The 13,530-nt window shown below is 42.0% G+C and overlaps 1 protein-coding gene across 1 annotated transcript; it reads left to right on the forward strand.

Annotated features, from left to right (window-relative positions):
* Window positions 1-248: 248 nt before the first annotated feature.
* On the forward strand, window positions 249-1,413 carry LOC124670523 (2-oxoglutarate-dependent dioxygenase AOP3-like). Its single transcript, XM_047207010.1, has 3 exons — window positions 249-601; window positions 697-1,027; window positions 1,136-1,413. The coding sequence occupies exons 1-3, from the start codon at window positions 249-251 to the stop codon at window positions 1,406-1,408; spliced, it is 957 nt and encodes a 318-aa protein (XP_047062966.1). The 3' UTR covers window positions 1,409-1,413.
* Window positions 1,414-13,530: the final 12,117 nt, after the last annotated feature.

The following is a 13,530-nucleotide window of genomic DNA, read 5'->3' on the forward strand; positions in this document are numbered from 1 at the left end:
GCCGCTGATTGGCGGTGAGTGATGACATGCCAAGCTGATAGTAGAATGTTACCCATGTGGTCCCGTAGAACCACACCCCAGTCACCGTATTAATTGGAACAAGGAAGTACAGTACTGCTATAAACTATCACCGTCACCTAATTAAGCTATCCAACAAGAGACGAGAGAGGCATTCATAAACCAACCAAGACTGCCGGTCGGCCATAGCTAGCCCAGGTTCGTGGAAGGCGCAGAGCAGCAGTACGTTGATGGAGATCACAAAGGTGGACCTCCGTGGGCTGGAGCCAGGCGGACGAGGATGGGACGAAGCCCGGGACGCGGTGACCGCGTCCGTGGTGGCCTACGGCTTCGTCCTAGTCCAGCACGCCGGGCTGGACAGGGACAAGCGGCTGGCGCTGTTCGACCGCGTCATGCCGGAGCTGTTCGCGCTGCCGGCGGAGGCCAAGCGGCTTAACGTGTGCGACGATGTGATCTATGGAGGGTACATCGGGCAGATTCCCGGGCTGGCTTACGAGACCATGCGCATCCAGGACGTCGCCGATGCTGGCACCATCAGGGACTTCGCCAAGCTCTTCTGGACGCAGGGCAACCCCGCCTTCTGGTGAGAATATACAGCTTATGATTCTGGTGAGAGGGACTAGCTTATAGTAATGATTATGTGTGTTGACATGGATCCCAACGTTCGTTGCTGCCCAGTGAAATAGCTGCCGAATTTGCCAAGAATACTATCAAGCTGGACCAGACAGTAACGGAGATGGTCTTGGAGGGCCTTGGCGTCCGGGACAGGCACGCCATAGACTCGCACCGTGAGCAGCTTCGCTACTCCTTCCGGATGTCCTACTACAGCACTTCACCGGAGGACGACGCGGCGAGAGTGTCCCTCACGCCGCACCGCGACTACGTCATGACGAACGTGATCCAGCAGCACGAAGTCGAAGGGCTGGAGGTGCAGCTAAGCGACGGCAGCTGGTTCGCCGTGCCTCCCGAGCTGGACACCTACATCTTCGTCGCCGGCGAACTATTTAATGTAAGACCAATTTTGTGTTCCACGTACGCACGCATCCACTCCTCATCCTCCGTGTGTTCAAATGTGCTAATCGTTGTGAGCGTCGCCCAATTCATTCCCTGCATGCAGGTGGTGACCAACGGACGGGTGAAGGCCTGCCTCCACCGCGTAAGGACGCCGAGCAACCGCGAGCGCTACTCCGCGCTGCTCGGCACCATGCCTGCCAAGGGGAGCACGGTGCGAGCGATAGACGAGCTCGTCGACGAAGATCATCCTCTGGTGTACAATCCCTGCGACCCATACGAGTATTGCAGCTACCGGTACTCGGAGGAAGGGCTCAGATTCAGAGACGCGCTCAAGGCTTTCTGCGGGGTGGTTAAAGATGAACCTCTCAGCGCATGATCGCTGATCGGATGGTTAATTGCCTGCTAACCCCAAAAACATGTAAGCATGGTCGGCACGGACCCCGCTAGTGTTTGCCAGGTTTTTATACTAGCTTTCCAGATATGAACTTTGCAATTGTGTTTCGAGGAACTTTTGACTATTCATAGTGATCTTTTACATTATTTTTGTAATCTTTCTTGAAATAGGACATGATACTTCTAAAGATTCAGGCACCGGAAAGTAAGATTTCAGTTGAATGAATCTTGATTTCATAATTTCTTAGTAACTTACATGAACGAAAATAGCTAGTGGAAAATGGGCGTAGCTGTTTGTTCAAAACTTGAAAAAAATGTCACTTACAGGTTTTTTTTAAAATTTTAAATTTTTTTGCTATGAGAATTCTACATCCATCCCAAGGGTTAAGGCTTGTATTTTTTTTATCATTCAGAACTTACATATTATCTTTCATAATAGAATTATTATATTTTATTATGAGAATTCTATTAGGAAAATACGAAAAAATTATTACTACCTCCACCCCAAGGCTTAAGGTTTTTTTTTAAAGTCAAATCAAGTAAAGTTTGACCAAATTATTAGAAGAATCTATCAATAAATATGATATTTTGTAGGTACAATATGAAAATATATTTTGTTATCTATCTAATGATATTGATTTTGTATTTTGCATGTTAATGATTTCTGATAAAAACTTGATCAAACTTGACATAGTTTGACTTTATAAAAAAAACATTAAGCCTTGGGATGGAGGTAGTAATAAAGAATACTTAGCACACATGAAAGGAAGATCATGAAAGGAATGGGGTATGGAGAATATACAAAGCCCATGAAAGGAAGATCAGCGTCTCATATAGATTACTTAATGGAAAATGTCCCCAAAAGACCTAGCGAGAAACTAGGAATCTTGTTATAGAGAAAAAAAATAACAATCATTCCATTTTTCTAACAAATCACGTAATTCCCCAAGCTCACGAACTAATAATGTTATCAAATGAATCGTAATCACAATGGAAATGATTGAGAAGGAGATATGATTTAATACATGTTCTAAAGTTACAAATAGCATAAGGGGAAGGCTCATTACAAAATTCTAAATTTCGAATTGAATCCATTTCCTAATCTATTGTATTATTTTTCGGATTTGTACTATTTAAAGAAATACAAATTTCAATTTTGTTTTTTTGTGTGGTCCATATATGGTCGCATTTTCACTTGATAATTAGCACGAGTCAATATCAAGATAATATGTACATGGAAAATTTTATTTCAATTTTTCTGAAACTTTTAAATAGAATTTTTCGAATTTTTAAAATGGGTGCGCCTACACCATGTCCACCAAATCTATGTGGATGAACGGAACCTCTATTTTAATGGGCTATTGGCGGATAATCCGAAATGTACTATAGGTTCTTTAGAGAAGCGTTTTCTCTTGTTATGCATAGAGCAAACCCCAGTCTCAAGGAGGGCATGATCCAATGGGTAGACACTTAGTAATTTCATAATTCGGTATCCCATTCTCTCGTAAATTCCACCTTCTATAAATGAAGGATGCCACGGTAGGGGCCTTCTGTGATATAAAGTGAGCCTATCTCTTGGTTAGAGAAGTGGATGATGTACAACCCAACCACCAAAGTTCAAGTTTTCACGGACACGGGTTTGGATACTAATGAAAGATAAACCAATAAAGGAGACTTGTACATGAAGTCGGGCCTTACTAAAATACTATTCTTTGCAGGGAAAGAGAGAAAGTAATCAAAAAGTGGGGGATCTGACCTCTTTGCAGGTATCATACATTTCCCAAAGCTTGGACAGGGACTTGCAAAGGGGTGCAGGCCGAACTTCATCAACCCAGTGCACAAAGTCACATGTTTCTCCATCCTAAAATGTAAATGGCATGACAGTCAACAATTAGTACCACACAATGCATCAAATCTAATGATGTATAACTGCAACTGAGATCATGTCTAACACAGACCTCCCCTGGACACGCCAAGAACCTCCTGCCAGTCCAGCATCCTTCAAAGGCAACATGCTTGACAGCCACACAGTTACATTTGCAAAGCACAGACATTTCTCCATCATCGGCTCTTCCACAATAATCGGAGTCATACATGCTATTGGGACCCTAACAGAGCGACAAATGTACAAAGTAAAAACCCCAAAAATCGAGCTCAAATCAGAAACCCCCAAATTACTATGAACCCTAACCCTAGATTTTCCACAGAGTGGGTCGGAAATCACTAACCTCGGTGCCTAGAGAGCTCAAGTCATCAGGAGATTCGTCTTCGTCGCTCCAGGAAACCATTCCGGCGGCACGGCGGCAGAGCTTGGTGGCGGCACGGCGACGGCGTTGGGAGGCTCTGTCGACAGCTATGGCAGAGAAGTGAGCGAAGGAGAGAGAGATGAGCTGTCCAGAACCACTTAACACGCAGACCTAACGGCCGTCCACGCCCACTGTCAAAGCATGGACACGTGGCACCTGACAGTGGGCCCAACTTGATAGAAATGTGGTTAAACTAGGCCAAACGTGAAATCAGTGCTGTCTGTCGCGAGCCTGCCCCTGAGTTGGTGTTCATGTGTCGCTTAGCCTCCAACATGTGGTCATGTGACACCGAAGCCTCAATTGTCGTGGTTTCTTGTCATTTTCTCCTCAAATCTTTATGGACTTGGATTTGGGTTTCTATTTTCTCTTATTGTAAGTTGGGTTCAACTAGGAACTTTTATGTTAAATATTTTGTTATGAAACTTCATAGTACCATAATGACCAGGTGGCACAATGCACAATGAGACACATCAAAACCCATATATACCAATCATTTTATTTATTTCTGGGTACATTATCCAAGTCTCTCTCACTCCATGCATTTAAATACATTGTTATGCTTATAGTGATACAAATTTAGCATCTTGCATCCACGCTCATACAAGCAACCCAATATAATTCACAAATTAAGTGCTAACTATATGACGCCTCTTGTAACTAACCATCACTTTCCCTCTAGGACCAGGAATAAATTTTTCCCATTCATCTTCTGGAAATGGAGAAATCAATTTGAGCTCAAAGTTCCTTAGTAAATAGCTCCATATCACTTTGACTTGCATGTAAGCAAAATGCTCTCCCAAGCAAGCATGTCTCCCTCCACTAAAGGATGTGTAAGAGAACTTTCCACCAACTTTATCCTCCTCTCTCCCCTCACTAAAACGATATGGATCATAAATATGTGGATCTTTATAAATGTATGACAGGTTGTTGCTAACTACCGTAGAGCTTGCTAGGGTATGCCCTTCAGGAATCTCATAGGTGGCGCCTTCTCTAGTTTGCACACAAAAGCTCTTTTTTGCATGGCGGATTAGTAGTGATGATGTGGCGTGCATTCTTAATGCCTCTTTGATGCAGAAATGTAAGGTACCCATCTCCGATAAGATCTTGTAATCTATGTGATCTCCGTATTTTCCCATGACTTTCTTTTGTTCTTCAATTGCAGCAACACAATACTTTTCATGGCTGAGTAAACATGCTCCCGTCCAAGTGGCAGTGTTTGAGCTCGAGTGGTGCCCACCGAATAGCAAGGCAATGAGTAACCCGGTGATTTCATCATCAGACATGGAGTACTCATCCTTGTATTGCGAGTCTATGAAGTTCTGCAACACATCAACACCAATACGGCCCGAGTTTTTACGCAATCTCACAATATTACCGAACATTTGTCCTAGTTTAGTGCGTGCTTTGTCACGCTGCTGGTGTGATGGGATTGGAAGATATGGGAAAAAGAAGCTGAATAAGTGCAAGCCATTGTGATCGATATCATGCAGGAGAGTGGAGACTTCGACTAACATCTTCCCCCGGATATCCACTCCAAGCAAACACCTACCAGCGATCAACATGAGCATGTTCCCAATCTCTTGCTTTAGATCAATTGTGCCTTCCTCACCCCAGTTTGAAAAGTAATCCTAAAAATGTATTTGAACACATCGTGAGATACTAGCTTGATCATATTTAGGAAACAAGTTTTAAAGCTTCAAGCTTCAAATTTAAATATTTCGGAACACAGTGTCATATACAGAGGAAGGACAAAAATAAAGATGGTCACGTGATCCATAGGGGGAAATATAACATCCCCATCTCTAATTGCTAAGCTGATGCTAAAGTCGCAAGTAAGACAGTAGACAACAAGATTGAAAAGCAAAAGGTCAAGTTTGAACTTGCTCCATATGTGGCCAAAATGCTCCCGGCAACAATAGACATTAAGATCTGTATATGTGGACAGTTGCCATTATCTCAAAATGAATTTATCAATCTCGGAAATAAGTTTGTCTTCTATCAAATCAACTCCTGAGTTGACCATATCTTAGTTTGTATCCAAGTTTCATTATTCTAATGTTTGAAAAGCTCAAACTCCAAACCATTTCATACTAATTTCATTTGGTGAAACCATTATTTAAAGTATATTTGCAATACACAATAATGGTAGCAGTAAGAGTAAACATAATAAAAATAAGCTTTACCTGCACTTCATGAACCAAAGAGTCAACATGGTTTTTCAACTTCATTGGTTGTATAGCATCGGTGCAAAACCGGATCTGCCTGCTTCTTGTTGCCAAATCCACGTCATACAGAACTCCTTTGCCAAAAATGGGCACAGTAAATTCATACAAATTGTCTATACTGATCTCGGATTCTGGCGCTTGATAAAAATGAGCCGTGACCTCTGGCCCTACTAGAAATGTAACTTTCTTCACCCCAAAAAAGCTTAACGTGAACACGCTGCCTAACTTTGTATGCATGTCTTGGATCACTACTTGCTGGCCTTTCGTAAGAAGTGTAGGCAAAGCTGACATCATATAAACCCAACTCACAACAGGTGGAACAGGTCTTTGATTCTGCACTGGACCAACTATTCTTCTTATAACTAGCTTTATGACAATCATAGTGAGTAACAACGCTATTACAGTCAAACACGGCGTTACAGCCATTTCGGTGTACATCAGGCTCTCGTGGAGGTAACCAGCCTAGCAAAAGTTCACATATATGTTAATTACTGCATATGTAGTACCACATAAAAATACTAGCTTTACAGTACATATGTAGTTAAACTCATATAATATATAGTTGTGTACATAATTCTTGTTGAAATTCAGCCAATACCATTTCCATCATAGAAATACAAGTAAATTCTTTTTTCACCCTGTAATTTTGAGAGATTATACCATTTTTTAAAAATATCTCCACTTTTGATCTAGTTGTGGCATAATCAATAAATTACCACATTTATTGTTTTCCTCATATTGAAAAGCTGGATGCATTCGTTTGAACACGACAACGCAGCTAACTAGGTAGACGTTGTATAAGATATGTAAAAGTTAATAAACGTTGATACAATAAGGCAAAAGTAAAAAAGAGGAAATCTCTAGAAATATAAAGAGAGAGAGAAAGAGACACACACCGTACGCTTCTGTCCTGATTGAACCTGCAAGCCTGCGATTGTTTGTTATGAAGCGAAGATAGATCAAGAGATTAGTGAGAAGGAGAGCACGTATGACTTTTCATCTTTGTAGAACGATGGCAATAATTAGCGAAGGAATCAGGTGTTTTATAGGCGGAGTACCCCGGAGTAGTTGGAAGCTAGTATAATCATACGTACTTATTTTAGCTACAGTACAACACTGTTTTTTATAGTACAGTACAAAACTGTTAGCGACGGGATCATACAGCTCATCTAGCTTAAGTCAACAGAGAGAATTGTAAACGAATAATAAATGTAAAGGGCAAATCATGGCAGGCTCACAAAACAAATGGCCCGTTCAAAGTTCGGAGTATCTGGAAAACGAGAGAACAGAAAGAACATTTCCCGTGGGAGTGACGGCTACGGAGGATGCTCTGCACCGGAAATAGTTATTTTGACTTCCGAGGCTTTGGGTTGAGGTTTCGTTTAATGCAAATGCAATCGCCGGGGAAGGTTCCTGCCCTGACAATCAAAAGAGAGCACATAGTACTATATGTGGAGATGATTAAATCAAAACAGAGATGCAGGTTTGGCAAGCAGTTGTCAGGTTCCCAAGTCGGAATTCAGATGTTGATTCATCGAACCGCCGTAGCAAGATTGGATCTCGCAAATCTGGGGGAGTGATAGTGGAAGGAAAGCTCCTACTCCACTGCCGAGACAGGACATACAAGACTTGTTAGATGTACAAAGGTGGGTGCTAACCGAGCTACAGAGGTGGCTCACATGGTTATTTACCCAACTCAGACAACCTTTGTGACGGGTAGACATATTTTAAAGGGTGTCGTAATTTTGCAGGAAACAATCCATGAACTTTACAAGCATATTCTTCCGAAAATACACTTTGAGAAATCTTATGCCAAGGTTAAATGGCCGTTCTTACATCAAGTAATGCAGACGAAAGGTTTTGATCTTAAGCGATGTTAATGGGTTGATCATTTTTGTCACCCAAGAACGTGTATGTATTGAAGTTAATGGTAATATTGGTCACTACTTTTAGACCAAGAAAGGTTTGAGACAACGTGGCCCGCTTTTCACCTAAACTAGTAGAAGGCATACCCGTGGTGCATCACTTTGTATTGCCTGTGGCGCATGATCATGGCGTATGAAGTTGGCGTGTCACGTGCACAGACCAGTGGCGCAACCCTAACATACGCCACTGATCTTTATTGTTTTATTAAAAAAAAAAAACAAATATGACCGGTGACCCTAACCCGTGCGGTGGAAAGATAATTTACATAGGCAATGACAAAAAGGGAAATGAATCCTAACTAACTACAGTTGGCACACCCCTCATGAAAAGACCATGGTGATGAACCAGCCACCCTCATGACACTGATTCGGCACTTTGCGACGCAAAACCACGGCATAGAGCCATGGTCACCACACTTCCGAGGCCGCCGCCTGGGTTTTTAACCACCTTCCGGGACCGTTGCCTTAGCATCAGCTGCATAGACTATGAAGCCACCCCATTTGGTCGATGTAAAGGGTGTTTACACCAACTTTGTAAATATAAGTATGTGGTAATGAATGAAATACCACAGTAGCAGCCTCTCGTACCGTGTCTTGGTTCAAGAATAGGCAGCAGCAAACCCGTCGCGCCACAAGGGTTTTGAGTCTCCAAGGCGGCGCCTCCAAGAAGGTAACGTCGTGTCTGCCGCTTCTGCCTGTACAAAAGATCTTAGGTTTTTCACCCGGAGAAACAAAGGCCAATCACATCGATAGAGGATCATAGCTCCCAAACATTACAATCAAGAAGAAGAACGATATCTTAGGGCGCCGCCGATGTTGGCATCTAACTACGAGGCTTTCGCTTGGAGTGCGATCTCAATCGCCTAGACCGAGGGCATGGGCTAAGGAGTAGCAAACCATGCAACATGGCTCCGTTTCCAACCACTGACCCCCTTGATGGCGTGTAACTCACACGTTCGTTGGGAACCCCAAGAGGAAGGTATGATGCGCACAGCAGCAAGTTTTCCCTCAGAAAGAAACCAAGGTTTATCGAACCAGGAGGAGCCAAGAAGCACGTTGAAGGTTGATGGCGGCGGGATGTAGTGCGGCGCAACACCAGGGATTCCGGCGCCAACGTGGAACCTGCACAACACAACCAAAGTACTTTGCCCCAACGAAACAGGGAGGTTGTCAATCTCACCGGCTTGCTGTAACAAAGGATTAACCGTATTGTGTGGAAGATGATTGTTTGCGAGAAAACAAGTAGAACAAGTATTGCAAGTAGATTGTATTTCAGTAAAGAGAATTGGACCGGGGTCCACAGCTCACTAGAGGTGTCTCTCCCATAAGACAAACAAGCATGTTGGGTGAACAAATTACGGTTGGACAATTGACAAATAAAGAGGGCATGACCATGCACATACATATCATGATGAGTATAGTGAGATTTAATTGGGCATTACGACAAAGTACATAGACCGCCATCCAACCGCATCTATGCCTAAAAAGTCCACCTTCAGAGTTATCATCCGAACCCCTCCAAGTATTAAGTTGCAAAGCAACGGACAATTGCATTAAGTATGGTGCGTAATGTAATCAACAACTACATCCTTAGACATAGCATCAATGTTTTATCCCTAGTGGCAACAAGCACAACACAACCTTAGAACTTTCTCATCATCGTCCCGTGTGTCAATGCGAGCATGAACCCACTATCGAGCATAAGTACTCCCTCTTGGAGTTACAAGCATCTACTTGGCCGAGCATCTACTAGTAACGGAAAGCATGCAAGATCATAAACAACACGTAGATATAACTTTGATAATCAACATAACAAGTATTCTCTATTCATCGGATCCCAACAAATGCAACATATAGAATTACGGATAGATGATCTTGATCATGTTAGGCAGCTCACAAGATCCGACAATGATAGCACAATGGGGAGAAGACAACCATCTAGCTACTGCTATGGACCCATAGTCCAGGGGTAGACTACTCACACATCACACCGGAGGCGACCATGGCGGCGTAGAGTCCTCCGGGAGATGATTCCCCTCTCCGGCAGGGTGCCGGAGGCGATCTCCTGGATCCCCCGAGATGGGATCGGCGTTGGCGGCGTCTCTGGAAGGTTTTCCGTATCGTGGCTCTCGGTACTGGGGGTTTCGTCACGGAGGCTTTAAGTAGGCGGAAGGGCAAGTCAAGAGGCGGCACGGGGGACCCAGACCATAGGCCGGCGCGGCCAGGGGTGGGGCCGCGCCGCCCTAGGGTTTGGCCACCCCGTGGCCCCTCTTCGTTTCGTCTTCGGACTTCGGAAGCTTCGTGGAAAAATAGGCCCCCGGGCTTTGATTTCGTCCAATTCCGAGAATATTTCCTTACTAGGATTTCTGAAACCAAAAACAGCAGAAAACAAAGCAATCGGCACTTCGGCATCTTGTTAATAGGTTAGTTCCAGAAAATGCACGAATGTGACATAAAGTGTGCATAAAACATGTAGATAACATCAATAATGTGGCATGGAACATAAGAAATTATCGATACGTCGGAGACGTATCAGCATCCCCAAGCTTAGTTCTGCTCGTCCCGAGCAGGTAAAACGATAACACAGATAATTTTTGGAGTGACATGCCATCATAACCTTGATCATACTATTTGTAAAGCATATGTAGTGAATGCAGCGATCAAAACAATGTATATGACATGAGTAAATAGGTGAATCATAAAGCAAAGACTTTTCATGAATAGCACTTCAAGACAAGCATCAATAAGTCTTGCATAAGAGTTAACTCATAAAGCAATAATTCAAAGTAAAGGCATTGAAGCAACACAAAAGAAGATTAAGTTTCAGCGGTTGCTTTCAACTTGTAACATGTATATCTCATGGATATTGTCAACATAGAGTAATATAACAAGTGCAATAAGCAAGTATGTAGGAATCAATGCACAGCTTCACACAAGTGTTTGCTTCTTGAGGTGGAGAGAAATAGGTGAACTGACTCAACATTGAAAGTAAAAGAATGGTCCTCCATAGAGGAAAAGCATCGATTGCTATATTTGTGCTAGAGCTTTGATTTTGAAAACATGAAACAATTTTGTCAACGGTAGTAATAAAGCATATGCATCATGTAAATTATATCTTATAAGTTGCAAGCCTCATGCATAGTGTACTAATAGTGCCCGCACCTTGTCCTAATTAGCTTGGACTACCGGATCATCACAATGCACTGTTTTAACCAAGTGTCACAAAGGGGTACCTCTATGCCGCATGTACAAAGGTCTAAGGAGAAAGCTCGCATTGGATTTCTCGCTATTGATTATTCTTCAACTTAGACATCCATACCGGGACAACATAGACAACAGATAATGGACTCCTCTTTTATGCATAAGCATGTAACAACAATTAATAATTTTCCCATTTGAGATTTGAGGATATATGTCCAAAACTGAAACTTCCACCATGGATCATGGCTTTAGTTAGCGGCCCAATGTTCTTCTCTAACATATGCATGCTTAATCATAAGGTGGTAGATCTCTCTTACTTCGCGACAAGACGGACATGCATAGCAACTCACATGAAATTCAACAATGAATAGTTGATGGCGTCCCCAGTGAACATGGTTATCGCACAACAAGCAACTTAATAAGAGATAAAGTGCATAATTACATATTCAATACCACAATAGTTTTTAAGCTATTTGTCCCATGAGCTATATATTGCAAAGGTGAATGATGGAATTTTAAAGGTAGCACTCAAGCAATTTACTTTGGAATGGCGGAAAATACCATGTAGTAGGTAGGTATGGTGGACACAAATGGCATAGTGGTTGGCTCAAGTATTTTGGATGCATGAGAAGTATTTCCTCTCGATACAAGGTTTAGGCTAGCAAGGCTTATTTAAAACAAACACAAGGATGAACCGGTGCAGCAAAACTCACATAAAAGACATATTGAAAACATTATAAGACTCTACACCGTCTTCCTTGTTGTTCAAACTCAATACTAGAAATTATCTAGACCTTAGAGAAACCAAATATGCAAACCAAATTTTAGCATGCTCTATGTATTTCTTCATTAATGGGTGCAAAGCATATGATGCAAGAGCTTAATCATGAGCACAACAATTGCCAAGTATCACATTACCCAAGACATTTATAGCAATTACTACATGTATCATTTTCAAATTCCAACCATATAACAATTTAACGAAGGAGAAACTTCGCCATGAATACTATGAGTAGAAACCAAGGACATACTTGTCCATATGCTACAGCGGAGCGTGTCTCTCTCCCATAAAGTGAATGCTAGGATCCATTTTATTCAAACAAAACAAAAACAAAAACAAACCGACGCTCCAAGAAAAAGCACATAAGATGTGATGGAATAAAAATATAGTTTCAGGGGAGGAACCTCGATAATGTTGTCGATGAAGAAGGGGATGCCTTGGGCATCCCCAAGCTTAGACGCTTGAGTCTTCTTAATATATGCAGGGGTGCACCACCGGGGCATCCCCAAGCTTAGAGCTTTCACTCTCCTTGATCATGTTGCATCATACTCCTCTCTTGATCCTTGAAAACTTCCTCCACACCAAACTCGAAACAACTCATTAGAGGGTTAGTGCACAATAAAAATTAACATATTCAGAGGTGACACAATCATTCTTAACACTTCTGGACATTGCATAATGCTACTGGACATTAGTGGATCAAAAAAATTCATCCAACATAGCAAAAGAGGCAATGCGAAATAAAAGGCAGAATCTGTCAAAACAGAACAGTTCGTATTGACGAATTTTAAAATGGCACCAGACTTGCTCAAATGAAAATGCTCAAATTGAATGAAAGTTGCGTACATATCTGAGAATCATGCACGTAAATTGGCTTAATTTTCTGAGCTACCTACAGGGAGGTGGACCCAGATTCGTGACAGCAAATAAATCTGGAACTGTGCAGTAATCCAAATCTAGTACTTACTTTACTATCAACGGCTTAACTTGGCACAACAAAACACTAAACTAAGATAAGGAGAGGTTGCTACAATAGTAAAAAACTTCCAAGACACAAAATAAAAACAAAGTACTGTAGGTAAAAACATGGGTTGTCTCCCATAAGCGCTTTTCTTTAACGCCTTTCAGCTAGGCGCAGAAAGTGTGTATCAAGTATTATCGAAAGATGGTGTATCGTTATCACAAACTCCCCCATCCGTGGTGGTACTAAGGGCTTTATCAATTTTAGGCCTATAGTAATATTTCTTTGGTTTAGGCACTTTAGAGACATACATAAACTTTTGCTCCTTACCCACATAAGCTTTCTCCTTATATTTAAGAGAAGAAAATGTTGAACCCAAGGTTCCCATAGCTTTTTCAATTTCATCAATCCTATTAATTTGATCATCATGGACAACACAAGTTCCTAGGACACTAATTCTTTCATCAATTCCTCCTAAGGATTTATCAAGTTCATCAGTTTTATCAAGTTACATTTCCAATTTAGTTTCAACACTTGGAAAATTTTTCTCTATGGTTTCCAATTTTTTTATAACATCTTCAAGAGAGATTTCAGTTTTAACTTCATCAACAGGGGGTATTCCAAATAGACTTTCAATAATGCAGCTAGCTTCTAATGCAGGAGTACTTAAGAAGTTACCTCCTGCGAGACAATCAAGAACATACCT

The sequence above is a fragment of the Lolium rigidum genome, chromosome 7 (assembly GCF_022539505.1).
Source record: "Lolium rigidum isolate FL_2022 chromosome 7, APGP_CSIRO_Lrig_0.1, whole genome shotgun sequence".
NCBI lineage: Eukaryota > Viridiplantae > Streptophyta > Magnoliopsida > Poales > Poaceae > Lolium > Lolium rigidum.

What these genes read in the sequence shown, in the direction of transcription:
- LOC124670523 (XM_047207010.1), top strand. Translation starts at nt 249, where the DNA reads ATGGAGATCACAAAGGTGGACCTCCGTGGGCTGGAGCCAGGCGGACGA. An exon ending in CAGGGCAACCCCGCCTTCTG is followed by an intron (nt 602 to 696) that starts GTGAGAATATAC and finishes GTTGCTGCCCAG; the next exon opens with TGAAATAGCTGCCGAATTTG. An exon ending in TCGCCGGCGAACTATTTAAT is followed by an intron (nt 1,028 to 1,135) that starts GTAAGACCAATT and finishes CCCTGCATGCAG; the next exon opens with GTGGTGACCAACGGACGGGT.